Source organism: Scomber japonicus, chromosome 18 (assembly GCF_027409825.1).
Source record: "Scomber japonicus isolate fScoJap1 chromosome 18, fScoJap1.pri, whole genome shotgun sequence".
Classification (NCBI taxonomy): Eukaryota; Metazoa; Chordata; class Actinopteri; order Scombriformes; family Scombridae; genus Scomber; species Scomber japonicus.
The window spans coordinates 19,758,681-19,785,963 of NC_070595.1; the positions used below are offsets into that span (position 1 = coordinate 19,758,681).

Here is a 27,283-nt window from a genome sequence, read left to right on the forward strand (position 1 = left end):
CGAGTGTGTGAAATACATATGAAAAAGTTAACAAACAATGACCCCATCATGTTCCTTTTTCAATATAAACTAATATAACTACCTAACCACTTAACTACTTTCATACCTTGTCAGCTAGGTGGACGTCTTGTGTGAGCATGTATTCACACCAGGGGTCGCAGTTTGGTACGTCTTCCAACTGGACAATTAGAGTCGTTACATTTAGAAATATAACATTTCAACCTCTTTATACTGTTGAAAGCTTCGCCTGAACACATTTAACAGAAAAACTTTATGGTCTAACATCGCTGCAGTTCTTCATCTCTTCACTCGGCAGCGGAGTTACTGTCAATGACCGTTATGTGCTACAAACAGTGAAATATTGATAATGACATTTTTTGGTAAGCAAGAGTTCAATCAGAGTTCAAAATAATGGAACAATAGCATTTTTCATAAGTAGTAAAAAGCGGTGGTGGAATGTAACTGTACTGTACTTTAATACAAATTAGAGGTACTTTTATTTTACTTGAGTAGTATTTCCATGACATCTTTACTTCATACTTCCACTCCACCACATTTCAGAAGGAAATATTTTATACACCACTACATTTATTTCACCTCTATAGTTACTTATCAGATCAATATTGTAAATGTAAATATAGGCTATAGTTATCTTTACATTTTAAAAATGCCTATCTTAAATATGCCCATCTTAAATTAAATGTTCTTTCTTCTATCACCTACAGATGGCTGAAAAGCAGACATATCTCAACATCAACTGTTCAGAGGAGACTGCGTGAATCAGGCCTTCAGTCGAATTGCTGAAAAGAAGCCACTTCTGAGGAAGGACAAGAAGAAGAAGAGAATTGCTTGGGCCAAGAAACACAAGGAATGGACATTAGACCAGTGGAAATCTGTCCTTTGGTCTGATGAGTCCAAATTTGAGATATTTGGTCAGAGAAGCTACCTGAAGTGCATGGCAAGATGGTAGAAAAAATTAAAGGACTTATCTGTGGATAATGCTGGAGACATTGAATTCACAACAGACTGTTGGTCTGAAGCACTGATGAGCTTAACTACCCATTTTATTGACAAAGAGTGGAAAAGAGTGCAAGTTGTATTAAATGTCAAGGCGATGTCAGAGTCCGGGCAAAGTCATTGACACTTTGTCTCCAATAGAAGAAATCACGTTGGAAATGAGTAAATCCGATGCTTCTCTCTCATGTATCATACCCACAATTTAAGCACTGCAGCGTTATTTGGAGTCACAGGGTCCAAACACTAGAGGAATCCAAACTCTCAGACAGACCATGTTGAACAGGCTGAATAGAAGATTTTGAGCCATGGAGGAAAGAAGAGAAGTATCTTTGGCCTGCATATTGGATTGACGGTACAGGCAGCGCAGCGCCCTCTGTCACACTGGTTCCAAGAAGAGGCAGAAAAAGTATTCAGCAGCCACAGCACCAAACCAGTCTCAGAGTCTGTTAGGCTATGTTCACACTGCAGTTAAAAGTGACCTGAATCCGATTTGTTTGCTCAAATGTGACCCATATCTGATTTGTTTCTGACAATGAAGGTCTCCTTGAGGAGCTGGAACAGTATTTGAGAGAGCCAGTCTTGGATCGAAAAACAGGTTTGTTAAAACACCTGTAGCTTTTTGTCTATAAACATCAACATTTTATATCCAGATAAAAAAAGTTATCTTATTTATATTTTTTATCATCAAGTGACCCTCCGCAGTGGTGAAAACAGACCAGCAGCTGCTTTCTGAAACTCTGTCCATTGGCCAGGTGGTTCCTAACTCCTCCATCCTCCTCTGTCTCCAGTGAGAGGGTTTTGAGTACAATGGTGAACATTTATGATTACAAGAAGAGCTCCCGGCATGTGTAAATGCTGAGAAGCTATGCTTCCTGTTTTACTACCTGCCCCCTAATTGACTAGCATTATTAAAATAGTCAGTAATGGACTGATGATTGACTGACAGAACTGATGTTTATTTATTTATTTATTTATTCTTATCTCATTCTTTATTGAATTTGTCAAAAGTTGACTGACAGAACTGATGTTTATTTATTTATTTATTTTACTTGATATAGTCTTTATTAAATAACAACTGACTGATAATGTAGTATTTAGTAGTTATTTATTTTATTTTATTCTTTATTTAATTAGTCAACAGTTGACTGAACATTACTGATTTTTATATAGCTATTTATTTTATTGTATATTCTTTATTAAAATCGGTAGCAACTTTGTCTCAGATAACTTATTTTGAATCTTTCTTTATCTATTGGTACAGTTCCCAGAATTTGGGAAATATGCTCATCATTCTTAGCTATAGGCATATATCCAAACAGCATTACCTGGTAAAGGTCCATGAATGTCTAGTTAATGATAAATTGAAGATCTTTCTGTCCAGAGCTTCCATCTTAAGCCTGCTTCATTCTGGTTTTAGGACAGGGCAAAGTACTGGAACTGCTGTTACTCTGGTCCTAAATGACAGATCAGCTTTAGATAAAACATTTTAAAAAGCACTGTGCGGGACTTCATTTATCCAAATCATTGATACTGAAGGCCATTTCCTGCTGTTGTAGAGGCTACATAACCTTGGACTTTATGCATTTAAATGATTCAGAAACGACTTATATCAGAGAGACAACAATCTGTTACTATCATTGAGTTTTTATCCCTCAGGGTTGAATTTTAGGTCCAGTTCTTGTCATTATATCAACAATATTGTTTCATCATTTTCATTTTAGAACCTGGATATTTAAACCTCTACTTGCAATTGTTTTACATGATTGTATTTTACTTTAAATCTTAAATATTATCTATTAGGAATATCTTAGGTTTTTTGTTTTTTACATGACTGTATTTTATTTTACATTTTAATCTCAATCTATCAAATTATCTTCCCTAATCAGTATGTTTTTCTCTCCATATTTACTGTTTTTTTCCTATACCTCAGGCCCTCCGTTTTTATAATTGACTTGATATCATTGTCAATGAGGGTTGCCCCTCAATGATCTCTCAAGTATAAATACAGATTGAATGATAAATGAATGAATGAATTAATTTGAGAAGACAATTAACTCTTAATTATTATGTACATTTGGTATTACTTTAAACATCCAATGGATACGTTATCATACTTAAATTATAAACAATAACTTAAATTTCATAAGTCATCACTACTGTATAGTTTTGTGTGTTAGAGCCTGAAGCAAACATAAACTGCAGGCACAGATCCAAAATAGGGATGGGCCAATAAAACGGAATAATCAAATAATCATCTGCAGGGATCAACTTCGACCTTTGTGCTATCATGGCCTATGGTCTTTTTTTTCTCCACTAAAAAACTTAAACAAGAGTTGAACTATGTAGTCTAGTATGAAGGGTTCATTACAGGCTACTGGAGAGCAACGTTAACCCACCAGGAGGATGCCTAAGCTTTTGTTAACCACCTCCACCATGTGTTTACATTGAGCCTGACACAGAGTGAATTTTTATTCCTGCCCCGGTTACTTTGACTCGGTAGCCACTAACTGACTGAATGGAGGGAACATGATGCAGACGAAGTCACACAAAAGTCCAGCGTGGGAAAACTTTAAGAAGGTAAAGGATAATTTTGTCAGGTGTGAAATGTGTGAGACTCACCTGAAAAGGCTGCTGTGACGCTTATCGAGGGATATGGACCTGACTAATCACCAAACTAATAGCCTACGTCAACATTTATAGATAACTCATCGAAAGTGTGACAAAAGTCTCAGTGAGCAAACTATCGCTGTGTCTCTCATTGCGAACATGGATATGCTGTCCACGCTGTTATAAGGATCTGTAAGCCTTTAAGATTTTTTTTCTTTTATGTGTTTATGAAGAAATGAAGGCTGGTTATCAGTTAAATCAAGTTTATTGCGCAGTTAAAGCTTGTTTGTTATGAATAGTTACAGTTTTTTTTTTTAAAGCATTAGATCGTGTTAATGTGGGAATGAAGTCAATATTGGGTTATTCGTTCTGACCAGCCACCAGTTAGTTACCCCACGAAAACATGGGCACACGCAAAATAAGGCCGGATCGCAGATCACTGCTGAAGGATGGTGGGGACATAAAGACGTTGCTGGATAAGGTGGAAGAACTGCAACATCATAATTCACAGGTCAGCTGCAAAATAAAAAAATAGACTGATCACAGTGACTAAAAAGTGATTTATTGGTGTAAAGTACTGTGTAATGTGGCTTTAAAGCAACGTTGTCTGCATCCTGTCTTGCAGCTGATTGTTCGGCTACAAAAAAGTGAGATTGACAGTGCGGAACTCAAGACTCAGCTCATGCATGCCACCAAGGAGATCGATGAGCTCAAAGTAAGTGCTGCTTCACGTAGCCTATATGTATGATGTTTTTCAAGATTAATTAGCCAAGTATCCTCACAGTGATCACATAGAATAACGAGTCATGAGTGGCACTTATTTTAATAATCCTCATTGCACTTACCAAATAAATCTTAATAACCTTGCATTTTAAGCACACATTTAAAGTACCTAGGCTACATATGTAAACCCTGAAGAAATATTCTATAAATGCTCGTTGTGGTGATTATTTGTGTGTCTGCATTTGTGTTTGTAACTTAAAGGAAAGTCTACAAGAGTCCTGTTCCCAGGTTGGAGCCTTGCAGCAAAAAGAAAGGGAGCTGGAGCTGGAGCTGGACAGGGAGAGGGAGAAGGAGAAGGATAGGGAGCAGCTGAGCACCTCCACCCCACAGACAAGTTCAGAGCTGGAGCAGAAGATCCAGGAGCTGCAGGATAAAGGGCTGATCCAACTGGGACGCAACGCCTCAGGAGCTCTAGACATCCAAGTTATGCCTTTCACAGTGGTTGAATACGTCCAGGCACCAGCATCAGCTGCCCCGGACTCTGTCATTGATACTCCCTCCCCAGCATCTAGCGTCCCTGCCTCTTCCCCTCCCCCTTCCCCTCTCCCTTCTGGTGGTCCAGGTGCCTCTCCTACTCCTCCACCTACTCCTCCACCTCCTCCTCCTCCTCCACCTCCCCCTTCTCCCCTACTTAGTGGTGTACCCCCACCCCCTCCTGGAGAACCAAACACTCAATCTGGTAAGTATGTTGTCCCAGAAGTTAACGCTTGACAGTAGGATTTGAGAAATACTGAAAACTGTCATAAAATGGAAGAAATTCAACAGTAAAAATCTTACCTGTTTGACCATTCCTCTTCTTTTCCTCACTCTGACTGATTCTCTTCCTCTGTATCATGGCATGGTTCCTCAGGGTTTAAGGGCAAGAAGCCTATTCAGACCAAGTTCAGGATGCCATTTTTTAACTGGCAAGTTTTAAAACCGAACCAGGTGACAGGCACTGTCTTTAATGAGCTGGACGATGAGCAGATTTTAGAGGTAAGAAGAGACATCCTCCATTTTCCACATGCACTGTACAAGATAATCTGCAGGGTGTTTTTAATCACCTCTGTGCTTCCTATCTCTGCCTCTTGTTCTGTCTATTTCAGGAGTTGAACATGGATATATTTGAGGAACAGTTTAAGACTAAGGCTCAGGGTAATCCTGGAGACCAGTTCGCTTTGAAGAAGAAGGCTACCCAGAAGACATCCCTGATTAACACCAACAAGGCAAAGAATCTGGCGATTATTCTACACAAGAGGGGAATGGACCCATCTAAAATCTGCACTGCCATAGAGATGTATGTGCTTGAGTGGGAACTTTTTGAATTATCTTCATTATAAACAGACCCTCCTGCTCTTCCAGCACCCTTTCTCTCATACACTAACTGGTGCTACTACTATTTTGTGCAGGTATGACCAGAAGTCTTTGTCTACAGTCTTCCTTGAATTGCTCAAGCCCTTCATACCATCAGACTCTGAGATGAAGCTGCTGGTTAACTACGAGAATGATGGCTGCCCACTTGAAGATCTGGCTGACGAAGACCAATTTATCTTACGCTTTGGGAAGATTCCTCATCTGAGCCAGCAAATTAACACTCTCACTTTCATGGGCAACTTCCCGGACACTGTCAAACGACTACAACTGGTGAGTGTAGAAAGTGTATTATACCTTGGACTGGAAGAGAATTAGATTCAAGCTTTCCTCGACAGATATATCAAAATTTTAAAATTTTATCCACAGCAATTGGACTCGATCATTTCTGCATCCATGTCCATCAAGTCTTCAACTAAATTGAAAAAGATCTTAGAAGTAAGTAGAAGAGAATACAACATGTTGTATCTTCCAAATGCATGTTTTTCTATAAGTCATCTCATGTGTTAGATTGTTCTCGCCCATGGCAACTACATGAACAGCAGTAAGAGGGGCTCAGCTTACGGTTTTCGTCTACAGAGTCTAGACCTTGTAAGTAGCTTTTGTTTTCACATTTACTTATTCACAGTAAGAAAACTTGATTAAATGAATCTACTCTGACACTGTCTTTGCTTTTCAGCTCTTGGAGACCAAGTCCACTGACCGCTCTCAGACGCTGCTTCACTTCATCACCAATATCATCCTGGAAAAATATGGCGACTTGGCCAACTTCCACACTGAGCTACACTGTGTGGACGAGGCAGCACTTGGTACATTCACACAGACAGGGCAGTTTTGAAACTTATTATATAAATCGGGAATGGCACTAAACTAATTTTTGTTTCTTTGTCAGTGTCAGTTTTCAATATTCTTCAAGATATCTACTCACTAGAGCAGCAAATGGAGATGACCAAAGAGGTGCAGGATGACAGCCCAGTGTTGAAGAAATTCATCAAAACCTACAGTAAGAAGCTGGATTCCTTGATAAAACGCGGCAAGAAAGCCCAGGTTAGTCTATAACAACCTGGCACCATCATATCTCTCTGAACTTATTCACATCTACACACCTTCCCGAACTCTCTGATCCTCCTCAGCCAACCAGCTCTCTGCCCCATCTGTCAACTTAACTACCATGGGGTCAAGAGCCTTCAACCGATCTTCCCCCTGCCTTTGGAACTCTCTCCCACCAGACATTTAAATCCTGCCTGAAAACGCACCTATTCAGTGTGGCATACTCTGTCTCAGACTGACTATGCAATCACATTCTTGTTTATTTATTGTACTAATGCACTTTGTAGTCACATTCATATTTATTCTTTATCTTTGCACTAAATGTTACCTGATTTATATTGTTTGATGTACCGTTGTTGTGTTATATGTGCCTTGTAAGGTGTCCTTGAGTGCTTTGAAAGGTGCCTTTTAAATAAAATGCATTGTTATTATTATTATTATTATTATTATTATAATTCATATAAAACTTACAACAGAGAAAACCACCTTATCACATGCTTTTTCATGTACACTTTATGTTATACTCTCGCTCTTCCTGACTCGTTCCAGGAGGCTTACTGCTCTGTGGTGGAGTATTTTGGAGAGAACTCAAAAACCACACAACCCTCAGAGTTTTTCCCGATTTTTGGACGCTTCATAAAGGCCTATAAGGTGAGGATGTGTGGTAGGTTTCTGATATTTATCAATTAGGATATGTTACATTGCAAGTTAATCTTTTTGTTGTTGATTTAACACAGAAAGCAGAGGAAGAGATTCACCAGAAAAGGAAATGGAGAGTGAGGTCAGTGAGGTAAAAGACTCCATCACCCAACAAGGCCAAAGGCACAAAAGGTAAGAAATTTAAGGTCCAGTGATAAGAAAATATATATCAGACCTTTGTATTGACTGGTAATCTGTTTCATTGTATCTTGTGTTATTTAAACATAGTTATCTCAGAAATACTACAGTCATGATAAATTATCTCATATTATATCGTACATTAATTTTATGAAATGATGCCCAAGATGCCTCAGATGGATCTGAAGCAAAGGCAGGTGAAACCGCAGGTACGCGAGGAAAAGGACGGTGCTTTGGAGGACATCATCAGAGATACAGTCACATGATGCATGTTAGAGGTGTCACATTGGGATACTTCAAGCATTCTGCATGTTTGACGTACATGCTGTTGAAATTCTACCTTCATCTCATTATACTCGTCCTTCCTCTGGCTAAGATTTAAGAGACTCACCATACAGACGAACAGATGTTCAACAGCCAGCTCAGCGCCAGGAGACTTGAGCCACTTTTGGACTCCTTGCAAATGCAACTGGAACCACACTCAAGCATACAGACAAAAGAGCATGCTTCAAAATGTTCTGTATATAAAGTATAAAAATATAATAATAGTAATAATAGTAAAGTATATCAAAATATATAATAAGCCTCATGCCATGTTGTGTTGCCAACATTTTAGTGTGAATTTTCTTTGTAAATATGAAGTTGGAATTATTTTTCATTTTTAATGCAGGCAATTAATTTGATTCCAAATATTGCAGAACATTTTTTCTAGTTGGCACCTCATGAATTTTGTATATTTTAATTTTATACTGTTATTACCTGTTAAGAAATTTTAAAAATTGTGAGCATTTTAAAATAAGCCTATTGTTCCTATAATTTTATATTCTCTACAAAATAAGAACTTTGATCTGAGGTTGTATCCACATTTTCTGATGCTAAAGAAATGTAATTATTTCCTGACAGTGCAACAGACAGAAAGTCTGGTCAGAAAGCAAGTTCAGACGCCAAGACTGTACAAGAGAGCTGCACTTTATTGGACACACAATCACAGCAAATTATGTACAAAAGAAGGCAGGTTCAACTGCCAACTGTCTTCTCACAGGAAAAACACACACATTTCTCACAGAATATCATGGCATCCACACTGATAAATTAGTATCTCCAGTATCAGTAGGCTTTAAAATTTATATATCATTGTATTATAGATCTATTTTCTTTATTATTTTTGTTCTTATATCACACTACTCTACAAATGGGAGAATCACTCTGTGGAAAGAGTACACCATCACTGGTGACTATTCTGGTTGGGGTGCGTTCAAGCATTCTGAATCCTTCTGTACTTTTAACACTCTCAGCCACTATCATCATCATCTTCATCGTCACATAACATCACAGTAAGAAAGACTGAACATGCCTGTGTCACAGATACCAAAATAATGTCTCATTCTTCATGTTTGTAAACCTCTAACATGGAACTGCTTCCTATTTCTCTCTTTCTCATTTTTTTGAGAAAACATGTAGACAACATTTTTTCGACTGCACCGTGCGATTGCTTGAGACTATACATGCATTGTTTTGTATATACCTTTGTAACCCATCATCATAGTTAATCATATTAATAAAACATTTTCTTTTGGACATAACAATTTGTTGAACTTGCTAGGAATGACTCGGCCTATTTACAGGTCAATTTTGTTTTTCTACGTTTGATGCCAGGATTTTTGAACACCCACACATTCATGTAAAAATCTCATATACAGTACATACTATAGAATGTAGGTTCATTATAAAAAAAGATACAATGGTAAAGTAAGAGTTAAAACTTTAAATTCACACAACTCCACACAATTCCCTTATTGATCCATCTAGGTGGTTTTACTTAACTTTCCTGGTTTAGCTTAACTGCTACTTAAAGCCACTCGGTGCAAGAGCTGGAGCAGAATAAGCAACAAGATGTATTTCCACCTGTTGTTATAATTAAGAGCTTCTGAATGCTTTTGCACATTCACATTGCTACCATTCCTGTTCACATGCAAACATGACACAGAGGAATATTAAAGCCATGTAACTTCATTTCGTCAAAGCAGCAAGGCTCTACATGAAGCCTTTGGGCCCATAAACTGACCTTTCACAGTAGTTACCACAATATCTGTGTTTCTGATCTCCAACATCACTAATACCAGTTGAATCACAAATACAGGATGGGTTGAAACAAAAACAAAAACAGACCACAGGTACAGAAAACACCCCAAACCCCCCAACCCAAACACAAAACCAAAAAGATAGTAGCAAAATAAGCCCCTAAGCACAGGCACTGGTCCAGCGTCTTACACCTTGAAGTGACCCTTCATACAAGGAGGCAAAGGTGAAGATGAGCTGGACAAGCATTTTCAGGGACAAACTTTTCATAAATGAAAATTACATAAAATCGGACCAAGTGTTCATAAAGAAAATCCTAGAATTTAAAAATGAACTTCAGTGTATATTACAGAGGCTAACTGTTATCTATACAGATATTTTTTTTTAAACAAATATAAAAATGTTCTGCATATGAATAAATAATCTCAGTGTGAAATGTAATATCTCTCTCAATGAATTAAAAAAGAAAAATCTGTACAAAATGGTCACTAATATATAAAACTGAAGAGATGATGACATTTTACAGTATATAATTTAATCTAGGCCTATATATATCACACTTTTCTTCACAATTATAATATCATACACAAACATCTCACTTAGATATATTTATATATGTATATTTCTTCTATGTTTGATTTCAAGTTTGCATGAGTTTTTCTGATTGCCAGGGGCATCCACTGTGAGTGCCTTTGACATGCCCTCTAAGCCTCCAGCCATGTTGAAATCACAGCCCACTAACACTTGTCTCAAAAATCATTCCAGAGAGCACTGTCACGCAATTCTGGGGGGTTTCATCTCAGACCTAACTTGGGGAAAGCAGCCAAGCATGAATACTTCCTCCCCAACGCTCACCAGACGCAAATGCAGCAAAATTTAACTCAGAGAGTTATGGATTTGAGTGTGGAACAGCATGAGTAAGTGAATTTCTTTCATTTGACTTCACTCAATATGAAACCCTGGGCTTGAACCTGCCTGGCAGAACTACAGAGCACCCAGGGTGGGGCTTAATTTGCTGTGCTGTGAGCTTGCAGTTTTGCACAATGTTAGAGCTGGGGGAGTGTTTAGTCAAATGCGACTGCTGCAACCTGACACACTCTGCATTTCAAGTGCGGTTTGCTTTTATTCTGCGAAAAATGTAAACAAACCAAATATCGCAGCCTCCTCTTTGGGTAAAAGTGTTATTCTGTCATTGTTGCTGATCTAATACTGTAATACAAGATCAAGCAGGGATTTCTGGAAAGAGCAAAGTCTTAGAGGCACTGGGAAAAAACATGGTTACAGGTCCTTGCAGACGAAACAGGCAGGAGTATCTCAAAGGCAAAGAGCACTGCCTTGGTAAAATTGCCAGAGTGCTAATTACATATTGCACACATTGTTTATAATAGAGGCCCATTAAAGTTTGTCCTGGGATAACATCAAATCATCTTTTAATTCACCGATGCACCACACCAAAGACAAAGCAAAGTGAAAGGGACAGGGAAAGAATAGCCGCTTAATGGCTCTTTCTCTCTGTCAAACCCATCCTCTAATCTTTCTGAGTCTTTTATATCACGAGCACTCTCGACAGAGACAAGGCAAGTCAAAGCTGACCTTATTAAAGTAGCCTTCACATGTCCCCAAACTAATCCCCTCCCCTCAAGCTGCCTTCTCTTTGACACAAGCCTCCTTTTCACATGTTTTAATCTCAATGCCACAAAGAATCGATTTCACACAGTCATTCTGTTGAACTGAAAAAGAGAATCACTTTGTCTATGACTGTCCGTTTGCCCTCGTCACCTCCACAGTGGGAAGCCTTGAGGCAACAACACTAGACAGGGAGCTTCAAAATGGCTCCTTGTGCAGGGTTTGCATTTAAGGAATCACGGACAGGCCTTTGATGTGCTTTAAAAGATAATTTCAACTAGTGTCATTGAGGCACACCAAAAGCTAACATTCATAAATGTTTCTTATTTCAACATGCAGGTAATAAAACCAAATGAGGCAACATTAACATTGTTAATCTAATGTCCAGTATTTTAAAATGCAGTGATAAGGGGGCTTTTGCCTGCAGGAAACATTTGTAGCATTGTGCTTGTCATAGTTTCAGATACAAAAAGTCAAATCTAGAAGAAAGGGTCATGTGTTTGCGAGGAAACTGTGCTTGCTTTATAAATTCTAAAGTCTCCTCTCAGGCCATTCAGAGGTCAAGTTGTCGCTGAAGTCTCTAAATATGTGCTGGTTAACATTCTTTCTCTTTCAAACACCACTCAGAGTTGAGACACTGTCATAGATGGTGAAGTGTGATCAACTTGCTGCAGTGAGAAGATGCATTTCTTTTTTCTTTTTCAAAGAAGGTATTATGTTTTATAATAAGGCCAGCAAATTGCTGAAACTTTGGAAGCTGCTTCCCAGCAGATTAACTTTGAAGTTCAAAAGAAATAAGTCTCCCAAAGGAAAATCTATCAGTCTGCAGATAAGATTCCTTAAAGGGTAATATCATGTTCCTGTTGATATGGCATATTTTACCAGTAGTGCTCATTATCAGCGGTGCAACAGATGTGACTAAAAAATGAATCATCACACAAGATTGTTGAAACAAAAAACTGGTAGTGTATGTGCTTCTGCAAACAGCTTGGCTTTACAAGTGCATGTATGACAGTGTGTGTGTATTATTCATCACGGTGTGTGTGCTTGAGTCTTTGGGAAGGTTTGTGATGTCAGGTGCCACAATGCCGGAGCAACCTGTAAGATGCTACTGTGGAAACATCCTGATTGTCATAATTAACTAGTTAATACACATATACATAACATTTGTACACAATTCATCATATGCATTTTCCCTTCTGTTTGGGTAATTGTACCTCATGGTTATATTTTAAATAGAAATATACTGTTGTATGATCGCTGCCTAAAATGTGCTTTTGAGAATTTATACTAATTTTCAAGCTCAAAATTAAATTCTGAACTTGAAAAATGTCCTCTTAATTGTTACTTATTTTAGATGCATTGATTTCTTTTCGTAGGGACGCATCTAAATATGAAAGTATTGTGATATGAAATCAATGCAGACTGTCAGGCAGTTTAATGTAGAGTAAAACAAAGGGAAGGTCAAATATTGGGGAATGAGGACAATCATGTAAACTCTTTACACAGTGTGTACAAACGGAGGGGAAAATATAGCACCAGTTCAGAGTTTAAAACACAGGTGATGCAAAAAAAAAAAGAATAAGAAAAGAAAAGCCACAAATCTCCTTTTAACACAAAACAGCTTGAAACCACAATCATCACCTTGATCTTCTGCATGTTTTTTTCTGAGCAGATTCACATTCTGCCAGGTGACGCATGTAAGTGAGAGCAACATTATCCTGAACACACACAACTACAGGACTCACTTGGTGATTATTGCAGCTCTATCTTCTATGATAAAAAGTCACAGTCTAGGTATTATTATCTACTCCACTAACAACCCATTGAGTAGGGGGAAATATGGGACTGGTATCGTCAGTAAATCCATCCAGGCCACATCAGCTTATATAGCATGAAGCTTGTGGGAGGGGAGGCCTGTTCTCTATCTGGGAAACTGGCAGTATGAATGTGTGGGAGATCTGCAGAGGAACTGTGGAACCAGATCAGACTAGGAAACTTGTCCAAGAAGAAGATTGTGACTCCATTTACAGTACAGTTGTTCTTGCCATGGAAACATGAAGACTTTGCATACTGGACTGAAGCCAAAAATAGAGGAAGAAAGAGAAAAAAGCCAAAAAGTTGCAAAAGAAAATATGAATCTAAAAAAAGGCTGGATTTTTTCCAAAATGAAGCGGTTATCTCTTAATGTTTTTTTCATTGCATGATGGTGCTTGAACTCTCCCATGTTCTCGTCCTCCTCTTCATCACTTGGAGTTGCCATGGGTGACGTCTTTATTCACAGGCTCTCTGCCACCCTCCTTGCAGCTGTTGAGGCTGGAGTTATCAAGGCTACGACCATTGGGCTTATTAACCACAGAGGAGAGGGTTAGGGGACTCAAAGGAGTTGGAGAAGAGGGAGACAGGGAAGGAGTAGGGGTGGTGGGTGAGGAGGAAGAGGAAGAGGTTGCAGTGGGAGTAGGAGAGGAGGACTCGCTGCTGGGCAAGGGCAAGGAGGAAGCTCGCTGCTCGCGTAAAAGCCGGTGATGACGGAGGGTAGAAGAGAGGAGCAGGGCCTCTGCACTCAAGCCAGAGGCAGACAGGCTTGCCAACAGGGCCTTTGCTTGGCTGGGGGAGGCAGTCAGGGAGGGTATTGCCCCATCCTGGGGGTACTTCCTCAGACCAGGGGCAAACGCTGCTGCAGGAGAGGGCACTCGGCCTGAGAAAATGCCTGTTTTGAGACCAGAGAGGTATGGCTCAATACTGCCACTGAAGCTGTTGGTCGCCGAGGTCTTCAGGAAGAGCAGGGACACAGAAGACAGGAGGGTTGGGAGGAATGCAAATAGATGAGGTTTTCAGGGATCAAAGGGGAAATAATGAAAAATTAAAGACTTATAAATTGGTTGTGGCTGGGCGCTGTCCCCTGCAGCACATTCCCTTACCGTTACAGTCAAACATGCCCGTGCACACACGCACACACATCCACAAATACACACAGATTGGTGTTCAGAGTAGATTTTGCAGTAAACACCAGAGATGGAAAGGTCTCAGCCTGATCCTCACAGGGACACAAAGTAGGGACTGATTAAATAAGGGGGCAGACAGATGTGTGTAGCTCTCTAGTCAAGTGATGCTGAACAGGAGGAGAAGGAAGCCGGAGAGGCTGGAGATGGACGCTCACTGCTGCAGGGTCACAGAGGCACAAGGAGAGTCAGGGAGAGTAGGGCAGGCCAGGAGGTGCAGGTTCACACGACGGGGTGATGGGGTGGGTGAGGTTGCGCCGCAGGAACAAGTGTCAGACGAAACATATAGTGGAAAGGTAAGGGGAGTGGGGGTGGGGGAAGGGTAAAAATAGAACAAGAGACAAACACAGGAGACAATTATTCAAGTTGATATCAGCATGTGTGATGCGAGCCATGAGACAGGCAGCCATCTACACATGATGACCAACACCACTGAAACACACCTTTTGTCATAGGGCGAAACACTAAGTGAAAATGCAAATTACAGCTTTATTTTGACACTTGTTTTAATGATTGTTACTCATTAAAAATGCAAAATAATCAGACTGAATGACAGCATCACACCTTTAGTCCCTTTATGTAATGCTGGAATGAGTCACTAGATGGCACTGTTCCAGCAGTATGAAACTTGTGGGAATACATTCAAAACATGGACTTGTCTCCGTTTCTAAGGTGGAGCATGGGTGAACAGATCTAAGTAAAACAGTTACTGTATGTCTGATGTGTAGGAGACAACAAAGTGATGAAAGATTAGATTATATTAGATTTAGGTTAGATTTTTTAGATTAGATTTTATACTCGTGAAGTTTCATTTAATCTTTTAATGAAAAGCTACATGAGAAAAGTTTTACTGTGGCGCTAAAAAGTTTTAAAATGCATTTGTTTAGACATCATGAGGATTAGTTCTATATGAAAGGAGAGCAGGTGTGCTAGTCTAGACTGCGCTGCTGGGAGGCTTTCACCTGCTCTGTTGCAGCTCCAGAGCCTGTGCTGCCAACCATCCCGAGAGAGCGGGGCTGTTCCTTCTGCTCGAGGAACTCCTCTCAAGCCTAGCCGACACATTTATTCTGCTCTGTGAGTGCGGCAGAGCAGCCTTCCTTCATCTCACGAACTCAGAGCTGCCTGCCAAACGACAGCCTCCCAGGATAGGTCCTCACAACCCCCACCTCATGCCCAGCACCTTTAACTAGCCTGTTTTACTGCCAGAAGTAATAAGAGGCCAAATGGGAAATGGAAACAGGGTTTTGCAGTGTGAAAGTGATTCACATTGTCATGCCTTCCTTGATCTGTGCCAAAGCAAACTGAGCGAAATTGTGGCTTTGAACTGTCTGTTTTTATCCAGCACATTGATTTGAAGGATTGTCATGCCTGAAATGCTTTAATACCTCTGGGTAAAGCTTTGGTGAGCAAACAGCCCCAGCACAGCGCACAGAGCATCATTAGAAAGACTCTGTTAATTATTACACCCACAATGAACACTTATGCAGGTTATATCAGAAAAACTAAGAAAGAACCTGATGCTCTGCAACAACCTTAAGACTGATGCTACTTTTTGCATCAGTGATCAAACTCATTCAGACCACATAATTTGCAAGGGCATGGCCAGGAGGGTGGCCAGGGGTAGCATGAGAAAAGCCCTGACATCTGATTCACCACTTCAGGTGCTAACCCAAAATCCTGCAATATGATTGGAGGCCGCAATAGAACATAGAGGCAATAGATCATAGCTCGCTCAACCAGCACGTTTTATCATAGCTTGCTCAACCAGCACGTTTTATCTTGTTGGCAGGACCGACATAAAATCAAAAGTTGGTGCCAGTGCATCTTGTTTTAGTTGACAGTCATGTCTTAATAATATTAAACTGTCCCTCCATCTGGCTTTCATGACATGTTAATATGCACTGACAGCCTTTCATCTGAACTGGTGGGATTTGTCATCGTTGTTGGGTATATAGTGTCACTGATGCTTAAGGTATTTATAGATAGCAGTAGTAGACCACTGGGAGATTGCCAAAGTGCCGCGCTCATTCCTCGAGTTTGTGCCCTATTCAAAATGTCCCAGAAATGTCACTTATCATTTGGCCAGAGAAAAGAAAATAGAACATCTAAACACCAAACTGGGAACTGGAAACGGGGTAAAAGTTGGGGTCACATTCAGGGAGTTATACCCAGGAAAGGTTTAAGAGAAGAGACACCTTTACCTTTAGCTGTGGGGCAAGAAGAGAGGTCACCCAAGGTGGGCACGTCTAATTGTCAAAACAACAACATCAGTCAAAAGTGTAACCAGCAAGTGTGAGTTGGAGAGTGAAATGTGGGTGAGAGGAATGATTGTAGTGGCTCATGTCAAACAGGGATCGTTTTAGGTTACAAATCAGTGGTAAGACATAATAGGGGCATCCTGGTATATATACCAGACACTGGATGATATTAAAATATAGATAGTGGATGACAGTGATTGTTTTGCACTTGACACGTTCTCCAGTAATATATTCTTAAAAAACTGCCTTTGTGTTAGTTGTCAAAAAGTAGCCCAATACTTCACATTATATTGTTAAGTAGCTATAATTAGGCTCTCTCTTCAGAAAGATTATGAGTCCAAAGTCAGTGACAGGTTAAAAAAAGCACCAGGTAAAGTGAACAGAGTAGGCAAAAGTTCTTAATTAGCTCTTAAAAGCTGTATGCAAATCAGCCAGCCACCTTGATAATTTGATGAGATGAGCCGCATATAATCAGCATGTTTTTCAGCATAGTCCGTGCTCAGCTGTTTCATTACACCGAATTTAAAATGATTTAGTAGACAGATTTTTCCCCATCCATCTGGAAGCGTGCTTGTCAGAGACTGTGCCGTAATCTGTGCTATTTTCTCAGTATGACATAAAAGACATCATAAATCCAAACCCAAAAGAAGTAATTTCAAGTCTAACAGCTTGTGGAATGCAACAACACTATGCTAGGCTCCCAGCATCATGGCTTCATTACAGTTTGAAAAGGGTGTTAAGATATTTGTTGGGTTTTTTTGTCCAAATTAATCCTACTACTGTACATGGCACTGCATGTTTAGCTCAGTTCGTAAAGTTTGGATTGTGTGTCTGCTTATATAGTAGCACTAAAACAAATGGGACTACTTTGTCTGGCAGTTGTATAGTAGGAGTGCTTTGCCTCTTTTTTTACCTACTGGTGTACTAATGGGGGACATGACCTTTCATAAACTGGCTGCACATCATACTTCAAAATGCCACAAATTCCGGTATTAGCCATTGTGAAGACTGCCCAAGCAAACAAACTATTTATCCTCTTGGTATAATACAGCTGTTTCTTTGTTTCTTTTTGTTATTTGTTGTTGTGGTATATTGCCACTCTGAATGGCTTGGCACCGACTTCCCATGCTGACAATTAGCTTTGAGCGTCCACCGTCCCTCTGAGGATAGTGCTTTCACACATACAGCATTTTTTCACAATGGCTGTTTTGAATTTTTGTGGAGCTTACTGTGTGCAAGTGTCATACTGAAATAATGGGATTAATTTTGCTTTCATTAGACATGAGTAGGAATGCACTTAAGCTTCCAAATCACAGGGAATGAGAGAAACTGATAAGGAACAAGAAAAAAGGAGAAAGGGGCAGCGTGCCTAAATTGCAGAGTACAGAAAGCGGAAGAAGGAAAGAGAGGTAACGTGAAAGACTAAATGGTAGGGAAAGAGAACTGCCCTCCTCATATTGAATAATCAGTGATTACCGGTGTGACTCAAGGGGCGATTATTACACAGTACTGCAGAGATTCCTCCCCAATCTTCTCTCAGTTTGAGGCGAACAAAGTATCATTACTCTTGCAATCTCACCAATGTATCTCTCTCTCTCTCTCTCTCTCTCTCTCTCTGTCTCTCTCTCTCTCTGTCTCTCCCTCTCTCTCTCTCTCCCTAACAAATTCATTTTCCTGCAAACCTCAAGACTGAATGTGTGTCTGAATGCCCTGTCAAAATCTGTGGGGTATGGCGGTTTAGGTGCACTTCACTGCTCCTGTTATTTCTGAAATGACATTGACATTAAGGTTTTTTTTTTACTCTGAACAGGCAAGGTGCAAAAATCTTCATTTGGCTTTACTAGACTGACATGCTTCAACGGTTCAATTTCCTTGCCTTCATAGGCCATTTAGCATCCTTATATTCAGTCCCTTACATTACTTTAAGATACCCAAATGTAAACCAATTGAACCTGCAAAAATGGTAGAGCCAGCTATCAGGCTAGTGTATAAAAACAAATGTATAAAAATAAGCTTTAGTAAGGTTTAATACGTTTATAGAAAATATATTTTTATGCCTGTTATTAGTATTAAATATAAAAGGCTCCAGACTACACTCTACAGACTCTAAAGACAATTAAAGCAGAATTTGAGTCTTAAACTGGTATATCATGGTCAAACATAATAGCCAGTGAAGGCTTTTTCAACTTCTTAATGAATTTTGATACTATAATTAGAGATAGCTTAAGAATTTCAAACATAAAAACACTGTTTAGGTAATTGAAACGCTAACCCTCCACCAATTTAACCTGCCTGACACACATATCTCTCTGTGGGACACCGAGCCTACAGAGGATTCTTTGATCTATTTCGACAAACCCACGATAATTAGACTGTGACAATAATTTGACTTTGCCATCAAAGAATTTTTGATCATTAGCTAAACTAATTTCAAATTCAATTAATAACTACAGTAGTCTCTCTAAAACAAAAAAAAAGATGTCTTGAATACTAGAAAGAGTGCCACACACGTGAATGTGATAAATGTAAGCTAGGCAGTGGGGTATGATGTGAACATGCAGTAATGAGGTGGGACAAGGAGAGGTGGAGCGAGGAGTTGGAGGTGCTTGATTTGGTGTGTAAAATACAGAGGGGCTGCATGGAGATCGTCAGTTTATTAAGATTTTGCTTTTGAAAAAATGTAACTTTGAAAGGTTGCTCAAGACAAATGATGTTTCTATTTGAAGAACAAGGTCATCATTGCTGCATGTAGACATGGAAACATTTTTTAATACTGTTCCACATCCAAAGAATCCTCTATCTCATTTCTATTGATTTATAGCAGGCACACATCACTGCCTCTCTTTGCCCCAATTTCAGACTGAGGGCATTGTAAAATACAATCTCTTTTCTTAATGATCATCATCTTCACTCTTATGATTTTTATACCCCCATTCTGTGCAAGCCTTCTTAAAATATGTATTAAAAATGGTTATGGTCTAGGGCCATCACCACCAGAAATGGCAACCATTATTGAGAGAATCTGGAAAGTACCATACAGTCCATCTGCACAGATGCTGCCAGATCAAGCGTGCCTTGACAGTGCTGACTATAAAAGATAATACTGTACCTGCTGCTGGCCCTGGATCTTCAGGAAGTCCTCTTTTTTGCCACTTTTATACTTGTCTGTGCTGTTCTGCTGCAGGTGCTTCAGTTTGGAGGCAGCTGAGGAGTGGGCAACCTTACCAACACTGGAACTATTCCCTCCCTGTGAGGAGAGGAGAGTGTGTGAATCAGACCTGGCACACACGGTACACAAGAACACATGTCATTTCTCCTCTTCAGTGCCTTTAGTATATTCCTCAAACACACATCAACTCGGTACAGTCTGGTTTCAGTAAGCAAGTCTATCTCCTGAGACCATTGAGGTTTTTTATGATCAGAGTCTAAAGCTGATGTAACTGAACTATCCACTTCACAGACTTTTACATCAATAGAAAATGACAAAGAGAAGAATATAGAAATGCGGCATCAAAATTGACGTTGCGTGGCATCTCTTCTCTGTAGGATCCATGAGCCAGTGTGCTTAATGATCTTTCCCGCTGAGTAACACTGTCGACTGTGTCTAATATGCACAAAAACAAATACACATTCATTCAAATTTCCATCAAACTGTGTCTTCTCTGCACACAGAGGACACATTAGCTGACAGGAAAACTAATAAAAGATTAACTGTAAAAGGCAACAAAAAAAAAAAAAAAACGCAGCTGCCTGTCTTCCCACCCCTCTCTGAATGTGAAACAGACATAACATATTATAGAGTATACTTGGTGTTTGATAAGATAAACCTTTATTCTAATGTGCAAATTAAAATCTGAACTGCAGATGGGGCTGGAAAGTGGATTGGCCAATGTGAATTTAGTTAATGCGTTCGCAAACGTTTGGACAAGTGTAGGAAAAAGGGTCATGTAGAAACGATGAATACGGTTGAAGTTGTGAGTGATGAAATAATGTGTGAAGACTCTGTAATCCTCAGCCATGCCCATGGGAATGCTCCCTGGCTCTGCATCAGAGAGCTGGAACTCACTGTGACAGTGTGACTGTCAAGTGTTGCACCCCTGCCCTGAGTGGGAGGCTACACGCGGAGCTACAGGGAATACTACGCGAGCTGTCAAGACACCTCACTATAGTAACAGTTGACACAAGAACGCAATAAGTGTGTTGATTATTACTCATCTTTGCTGTATTGCGGTCAGCTGGAGGTGAGGTGAAAGCAGGCTACTCGCAATGTCTGGTAATAGAGTCCAACATGTCGTCATTAGTGCATTTGAGGTGATATTTGTTTTCGGTAGGGGATTTCTGTCGTCATAAAAGCTCCTGAGAATTCAATTATTAATACTTTGTACTTTTTTTGATATGTTCCTGTTTTTTTGCTTTTTGCTTCTCTATTTTAAAAACCTCAAAAGCAATTATCTTGACCCAAACTGTATTTCTTGCTGTGTTCTGGAAAGTTCCCCAGGTTAACTTAAGGTGTGTGCAATTACAAAGTGACACACCTACATAAAATATTTATTTAAGCTGATGTACATAAATCATAATTACTTTGTTTAAAACCATTTCTGAAAGAATCTGATAGAACTGACAACTGAAGAAGAGAAAAAACAAGAAGTTAGAAATGCCGTATTATCTGTGCATTTTTTTGTTTATTGTCGGCTGAGAGTAACAAAAGGTGAGATTGAGTAGATTTACTGACAGAAAACAGATGCCAGGACAGATTGATAAAGAAACAATTAACAACCCAGCTCAGCAGGATAGCAGCTCCACCACTAATCACAGAGCAGTATACAAGCCTGTTGTCTGTCCCCTCTGCATACTTTCAATTTCAAATACATTCAGAGGCCATTTTTTAATCAGGGAGCAGACATCAGAAGCTTGAAAGCAAATTCCAGCAGTCACCCAGAGAGAAAAAGTGAAGAAAGAAAATAGAGCATGCTGCTTCAGAGCAGGAATCTGCACAGCAGGTGTAAGCATTGAACCTGGATCGATGCTGGGCTCATAGAGGATGGCTTGGGTGGGACTGGCGGCTTCTGTGTCTCTGATGTTGGACTGCCAGTAATCTGTACAGGAGAGCTTTTGGAGAATGACTCAGTGTAGAGCTGCTCTGATGTGGGATGGCCACTGATCTCTATCAAGGTGTTTTCCAGCTCACGAATGGTCTCCTCCAAACTATTCAGCCTCATATAGGTGTTACGTCGAACATCTTCTCTTTTTTTCCTCTGGCTCTGTTCTGTTAGACTGTCCACAGATGGAGTTGATCCACTGGACTCGAGAGTAGTGTTTACTGAACTCTGCTGCGCCTTGGGAATCACCTTAATCTCAGTGTCATGCTGTAGTGTCAGTATCCTGTCCCCTGTCTCGATTCCTCTCCTCAGAACCTTCACCAGAGAGCTCTGTTGGCTCAGATGGAAGGAGGATTTTATTCTGGGTTTCGGCACCGGCTTAGACGACTCCAAAAGGGAATGCAGCAGCCTATAGGCCTCTCTCACTGTTTTTTCCTCCCTGAAGCACACTAGGAGTGGCCTGTCACTCAGCTGGACCTCAGACACTTCTTGAGTGTGTGGTGAGATGGTCAGAGTCTGCAGAATTCCTCCCATAGTCTTGCTGAGCTCCTCAGCCTCAAAGGCAGACAACACTTTCACCTCCAGCTCTGTCAACAGCAGGGCCAACTCTTTTTTAAATTCTATATCCTCCTCAAAACAATGCTGGGACCTCAACTCCTGCTGAGGAGCGCTTCCAAATGACTGCCTTCCTGTCCAGTCTTGTGATGGACTCTCATCTGCAGAGTAATTTGCGGTATCTCTGACCGGCTCCTCTGAGGCAGTGGGTGAAACTGGCAAACACTCTGTCAACACAATGTGGGGGACAGGAGACAAGCGCCTTCCCTATAAATGAGGAAAGCACTTGAAGTTTAAATATAAACACAATGATTTGGTCTTTTCTTTAGCATATTCCAACAACTATTTATATGAAACCGAAGAGATAATAAATACAATAAGATACATTAATTTGTATGTAATGTATTTCTGGATCACTTTCTCTTAACATATGTATCAGTAAACATGTGTGGGCTCCTTACTGTTTCATCTGACGCCAAAGTGCTGCCTGTGTGGTTTGTCTCATACAGCTGCCTCTTAAGTACAGAGCAGTCCAGCTGTTTGATATAGTGTTTAAGTATTTACTGCTGGTCACACATACAAACTGGCTCTCACACACACAAACACAAAAATACTGCAACATCAACTGTAAACCCACTGCAAAAACACTCAGATCGTTCTTTATATGGTTGTGAAGGAGTGATGCATTCATTGGGGGTATAAAGGAACTGACTGTGTGAGTAGGTTTGTGTCCAAAATGTAACACCCATGTGCCAAAGATGGTTAGAGAGAAAACTGCTAATTAACACCCTGCTTCATTACTTTCTGTGAAGTTAAACCTGTATTAATCAGTATGTTTGACGTTCACACTGACTCAAATGGCATTAATGAGAGAAGTTTATTGCTCACGGAGTTAAAACCACAGAGAATTCTCTGCTGGTCTTTAGCTTCTTTTAGATCATAGCTTTTTTTTCCTTTATAGCACATTTACTGTATGGCTAAATCACCATCATCAACTTAGGCAGCTGTAATCTATAAAATTCTATATTCTACCTCCTGAATGAAAGACATGATTAGCAATTTTAATCTTAGACACCAGATGCTTATTTTGCTCTTTTCCTCTGCTGAATGTATACATTGGTAATTGTTTGCTACCATGTTAGCCTCAACAACTAAATAAACTGGTGATATGGTAGTGTCTATTGTATGGATGTCAGATTAATGTTTTTCTGCCCCCAAGTGGCAAAACAAAGATTAATACAACTTAAACGTCCAGTTGTGTGTTTAAAAAAGATTAAGATAGTAAAAAAAAAGTAAAGTAATTCCACTGTATATAGTTACACAGTCCCCAAACCAATTCAAGCGGCTCAATGCAATCAAAAAACTGCATAAATTGTATGAAAATAAGAACTTGCTTTGGTGTATTCTCCCTATTTGTGGTTGGGTTTCCCTCAACACAGCATGCATGCACATCAACAACAAAAAGAGACATTCGTGAGCAATAATATTTGCCTAAGGGAGACTTTGTGTTAATTTCAGCTTGAGGAGACGGAAGGAGTGCATGAGTGGATGTGGCTAGAGGCCAAGCATTTACTGGTGATTTCTGTGTGTGTGTGTGATATAGGGGTTAAAGGAATAGACACAGAGGCCTAATAGGGCAGCAATCCACAGCACTCAGGGTCAACCGGAGTGTTACCTCGGTGCCTGGGGCCTCAGAAGGCCACAGGTCCAGTCTGCAGGGGGGTATGCTCTTCCTGGTGCGAGGGCTAATGGGTAGGGAAAGGGGAGGGGGCAGAGAGAGCCCTAGTGCAGCTCTCTCAAATAGCTGGGAGGGGAAAAGGGAGGTTCAAATATGGTCATAAATGTTTGGATAAAAACAAAAGAAACACTGAATAATCAAAATCTGCTTTTGTAATCTCTGTGTTCCATCAAATTTTAGGCAAGTCCTCTCAAACACAGCCCAGGCTGCCATCAGGGTCCATCTGTCTGGCTGTGATCTGTGAGCCCTGGGTGATGATGTGTGTGACTGAGCAGTATGTGATCTTTGGGCTCTCCCAGTGCCAGGGGCAGGAGGACATATGGCACCTGCTGCTTGAACATGTGGTAATGATGGTGAGCATATCTGCTTGTGAGAATGTGTGCACCCAAAAGCCAGTGGCAGATTGCGGATGTAACATAAATAATAAAGAGGGTGCAGTTTTCTCCCTCATTGAACATCTTATTGAGGATATACTCAACATAATGCACAATCAATGTTTTAGTTTACCTCCAATTCGGCAGCAATTTTCTCCTCCTCTCCTTCTTCCTTGTCCCCAGATGCTAGTGTGGGAGGTGTTGATGCAGGACGAGGGTTTTCGGACACTGTCCTCCTCAGTTTTATGTGAGGCTTCTGGCTTTCAACCTCTTCAGAGTCAGTCTTCTACAAATATAAAAAATGTTAATTTTAATTCTGAAGCCAAGACCAAAGTTTGCAATGTGAACATTTTATTAACAAGCACACAGTGTTTTGATCTGACAAAAATATTCTTTAGGTCTACATTAACACCTCTCTATAAGGCACAGCCAATCTGTTGACATGTTTATCTGTGCCAGATATGTTGGATAAAAACATTGTCCTTTAGTCAATAAAATGTTTTAACAGCAGCATACAGCCTTCATTAAATGCAGTGAACATAATTACATGCCTGTGAATTTTCACTCTGTTACCTTTATGCTTTTGCCGGGAACAAGGGTCTCTCCGCTACGGGTGGTCAGGCCTGGAGAAGACGGGAAACTGCGTCTAGGTGGTGGTGGAGGAGGAGACTTGGAGGGTTTCTCTGTGCGATATCGAGGCACTGTAAGCTCATCTGGAAAAGGAAGTGTTACAGACTCAATCTTAGAAAGAAGTCATGCATAAGTAATGCACTTACAATGTTTTAAGGACAAGCTAAGAGGCATTTATGAGTAGCGTGGGAAATTTACTTTACCTAATACTGAATGCTATGTTGAGTAACTTATTTCATTGACTTTTTTATTTTTTTAAATTCCTTTAGGGAGCGTATTTTCTTGAGAAAATTTGATTTGAAGACCTGCAGGGTTCGTACAGGTATTTAAAAACCAATTGAATTAAATAAAAAATGCATGATGGTGATCATAACCACAAAGTACAAACTTAGTTTTTCTTGAAGAAATGAAATGAATGATAACGCTTCATACTGAGGCACTGAACTCTCCCCATCTTACCAGAGCCACGCCTGGATCCCCCCTCTTTCCCAGAAAGCTTGTGCTGGGGCTTGTTGACACGGTGCTCTGAGGTTCCCACACCACTCTGGGGGTTCTGGGAGGATGGTGTGTTGGAAGAGGGCTTGATCTGTTTGGCAGCAAAGTCCAGGTCTGGAATAGCCTTCATTAGCTCAGCCTGGGTCTCCTGCAGTAGTCGGTTGATATCCTGGGCGCTGTACTGGGTCAAACTTGCTCGCTTCTCCTCCCAATCTCGCTCTGCTGCCTGAGGAATGAAGAGATGGATGAACACATTTTTAACTTAACAATTGTGGTGTTGCAGTACTATTGTGGTATGATTCTTAAACAAGACCACCTACATGCTGAAAAGAGAGGGGAAAAATGTGAAGAACAGCACAAGTCGTTCTTACCAGTCGTACTTCCACGGACAAAGCTTTGTCAGCAGCAGCACGGCGTTCCAGCTCCTCCAGGGCTTTGCCTTTGTGGGGAACAGGGGGGTGATTGTCCTTGTGAGGGCCGGACGGGTTCCCATGGCTACGGCTGAGGCTGGTATGGGGGCTCCAGTTGGACAGGCTGTTTCCTCCACCAAGGTCATTGATGGTGAGGGGTGGGCTGGTGGGGATGTCAAAGTCTGCAAACTTTCGCAAATCCTCGTTGTGCTTTGATGAAGGACTAGAAAAGTCCTCCTGCTTCTTCCACACGCCTTCATTTGCTTGCCTTAGTAAGACAAGGTAGATTCATTAATTCATCAGCTCTGTGAAATTACTGTAAAATATGACTAATACATGACATGAAGTGAAAACAATTGTTGCTGAATGCCAACAACAATCCAAAAAGTCAAATCACTGAATGGCACAAACCTCCACCAAAACTAATAAATCTCCAACTTTCTGTTGCCACAAAGATGAGAGAAACAACCCAAGCACTCACATATCTATAATCTTTTTATTTAGTGTGTTTTTGTCTGAAATACAGTACATAAGAAGAGTGAGTGGTGGTGTTCTGTTTGTTTTGGTCCTTGCCAAAACTGTTCACCTGATACATTGTTCAAGATTTGGAGCTTTGTGCAGTGACGCAAAGATGAGAGTAAAACTGTAATTTGATGAGCTCTTTTCACCAGTGAGATTAATTAAACCAGAATCTGAGATGCTTGTTGGACACAAGACTGATTAGGAGATAAAGCTGGATGCTGGAGGGCAAATTATAAGTTCCACTCCACACTAGCCATACAATTAAAAAGCCTTTACTCATGTGATCTAACAGTGTCTACAATAATGACAGGTGGTCACATTAATAATGTCTGCATGAGTGCACTTTTCAGGACTTTTCTACATATAATATTATTTATCATTTCTCTATATTTGCAAGTTTTAGAGCTTTGGTTTAAAAATAACAAATGTTTAATGGTGGAAATCTCTGATCTGGATCAACAACACTATCTAATCAATTTTCCTCAGTCCATGGTCCATCTGTCCACCACATTTTATAAAAATCCATAATCTTCTAACACACAAAGATAAAGGGGTGAAAACATAATCTCTTTGGCAGAGGTACAAATGGAAAAGCCTTTCTCAAATTGATTACAAATGGGCAAGTTATTGCTTTTTGTGTCAGCTAATGTTGGATATATTTCACTACAAGTGTCACTATGTAAGAGTTTATTGGACAATGGCTTTTCCATCAGTATTTAGAGGATTATTAAAAAACTTACAAGAGACTAAGTCTGTGTAAGGACAGCTCATCAGTCATTTCTTTACATATAGCTATTAATTCAACACATACAGGGCTGTAAAATTACAGCAGGTACTCATGTACTGTTGCT

The 27,283-nt window shown here is 40.1% G+C and overlaps 1 protein-coding gene and 1 pseudogene across 1 annotated transcript in view; one reads left to right on the forward strand and one right to left on the reverse strand.

The window, feature by feature from the left end:
* The first annotated feature begins 4,027 nt into the window (after nt 1-4,027).
* LOC128379274 (formin-like protein 1) lies at nt 4,028-8,308 on the forward strand (annotated as a pseudogene).
* A 5,287-nt stretch (nt 8,309-13,595) lies between these two features.
* Nucleotides 13,596-27,283, reverse strand: part of srcin1a (SRC kinase signaling inhibitor 1a) — a 39,782-nt gene continuing 26,094 nt past the window's right edge. The window contains exons 14-20 of the mRNA XM_053338899.1: nt 25,872-26,178; nt 25,465-25,726; nt 24,949-25,088; nt 24,509-24,661; nt 21,625-22,530; nt 19,719-19,856; nt 13,596-14,120 (exon numbers count right to left, since the gene is read on the reverse strand). Coding sequence (XP_053194874.1) covers nt 13,596-14,120; nt 19,719-19,856; nt 21,625-22,530; nt 24,509-24,661; nt 24,949-25,088; nt 25,465-25,726; nt 25,872-26,178 — 2,431 coding nt within the window. The remainder of the gene's footprint in view (nt 14,121-19,718; nt 19,857-21,624; nt 22,531-24,508; nt 24,662-24,948; nt 25,089-25,464; nt 25,727-25,871; nt 26,179-27,283) is intronic.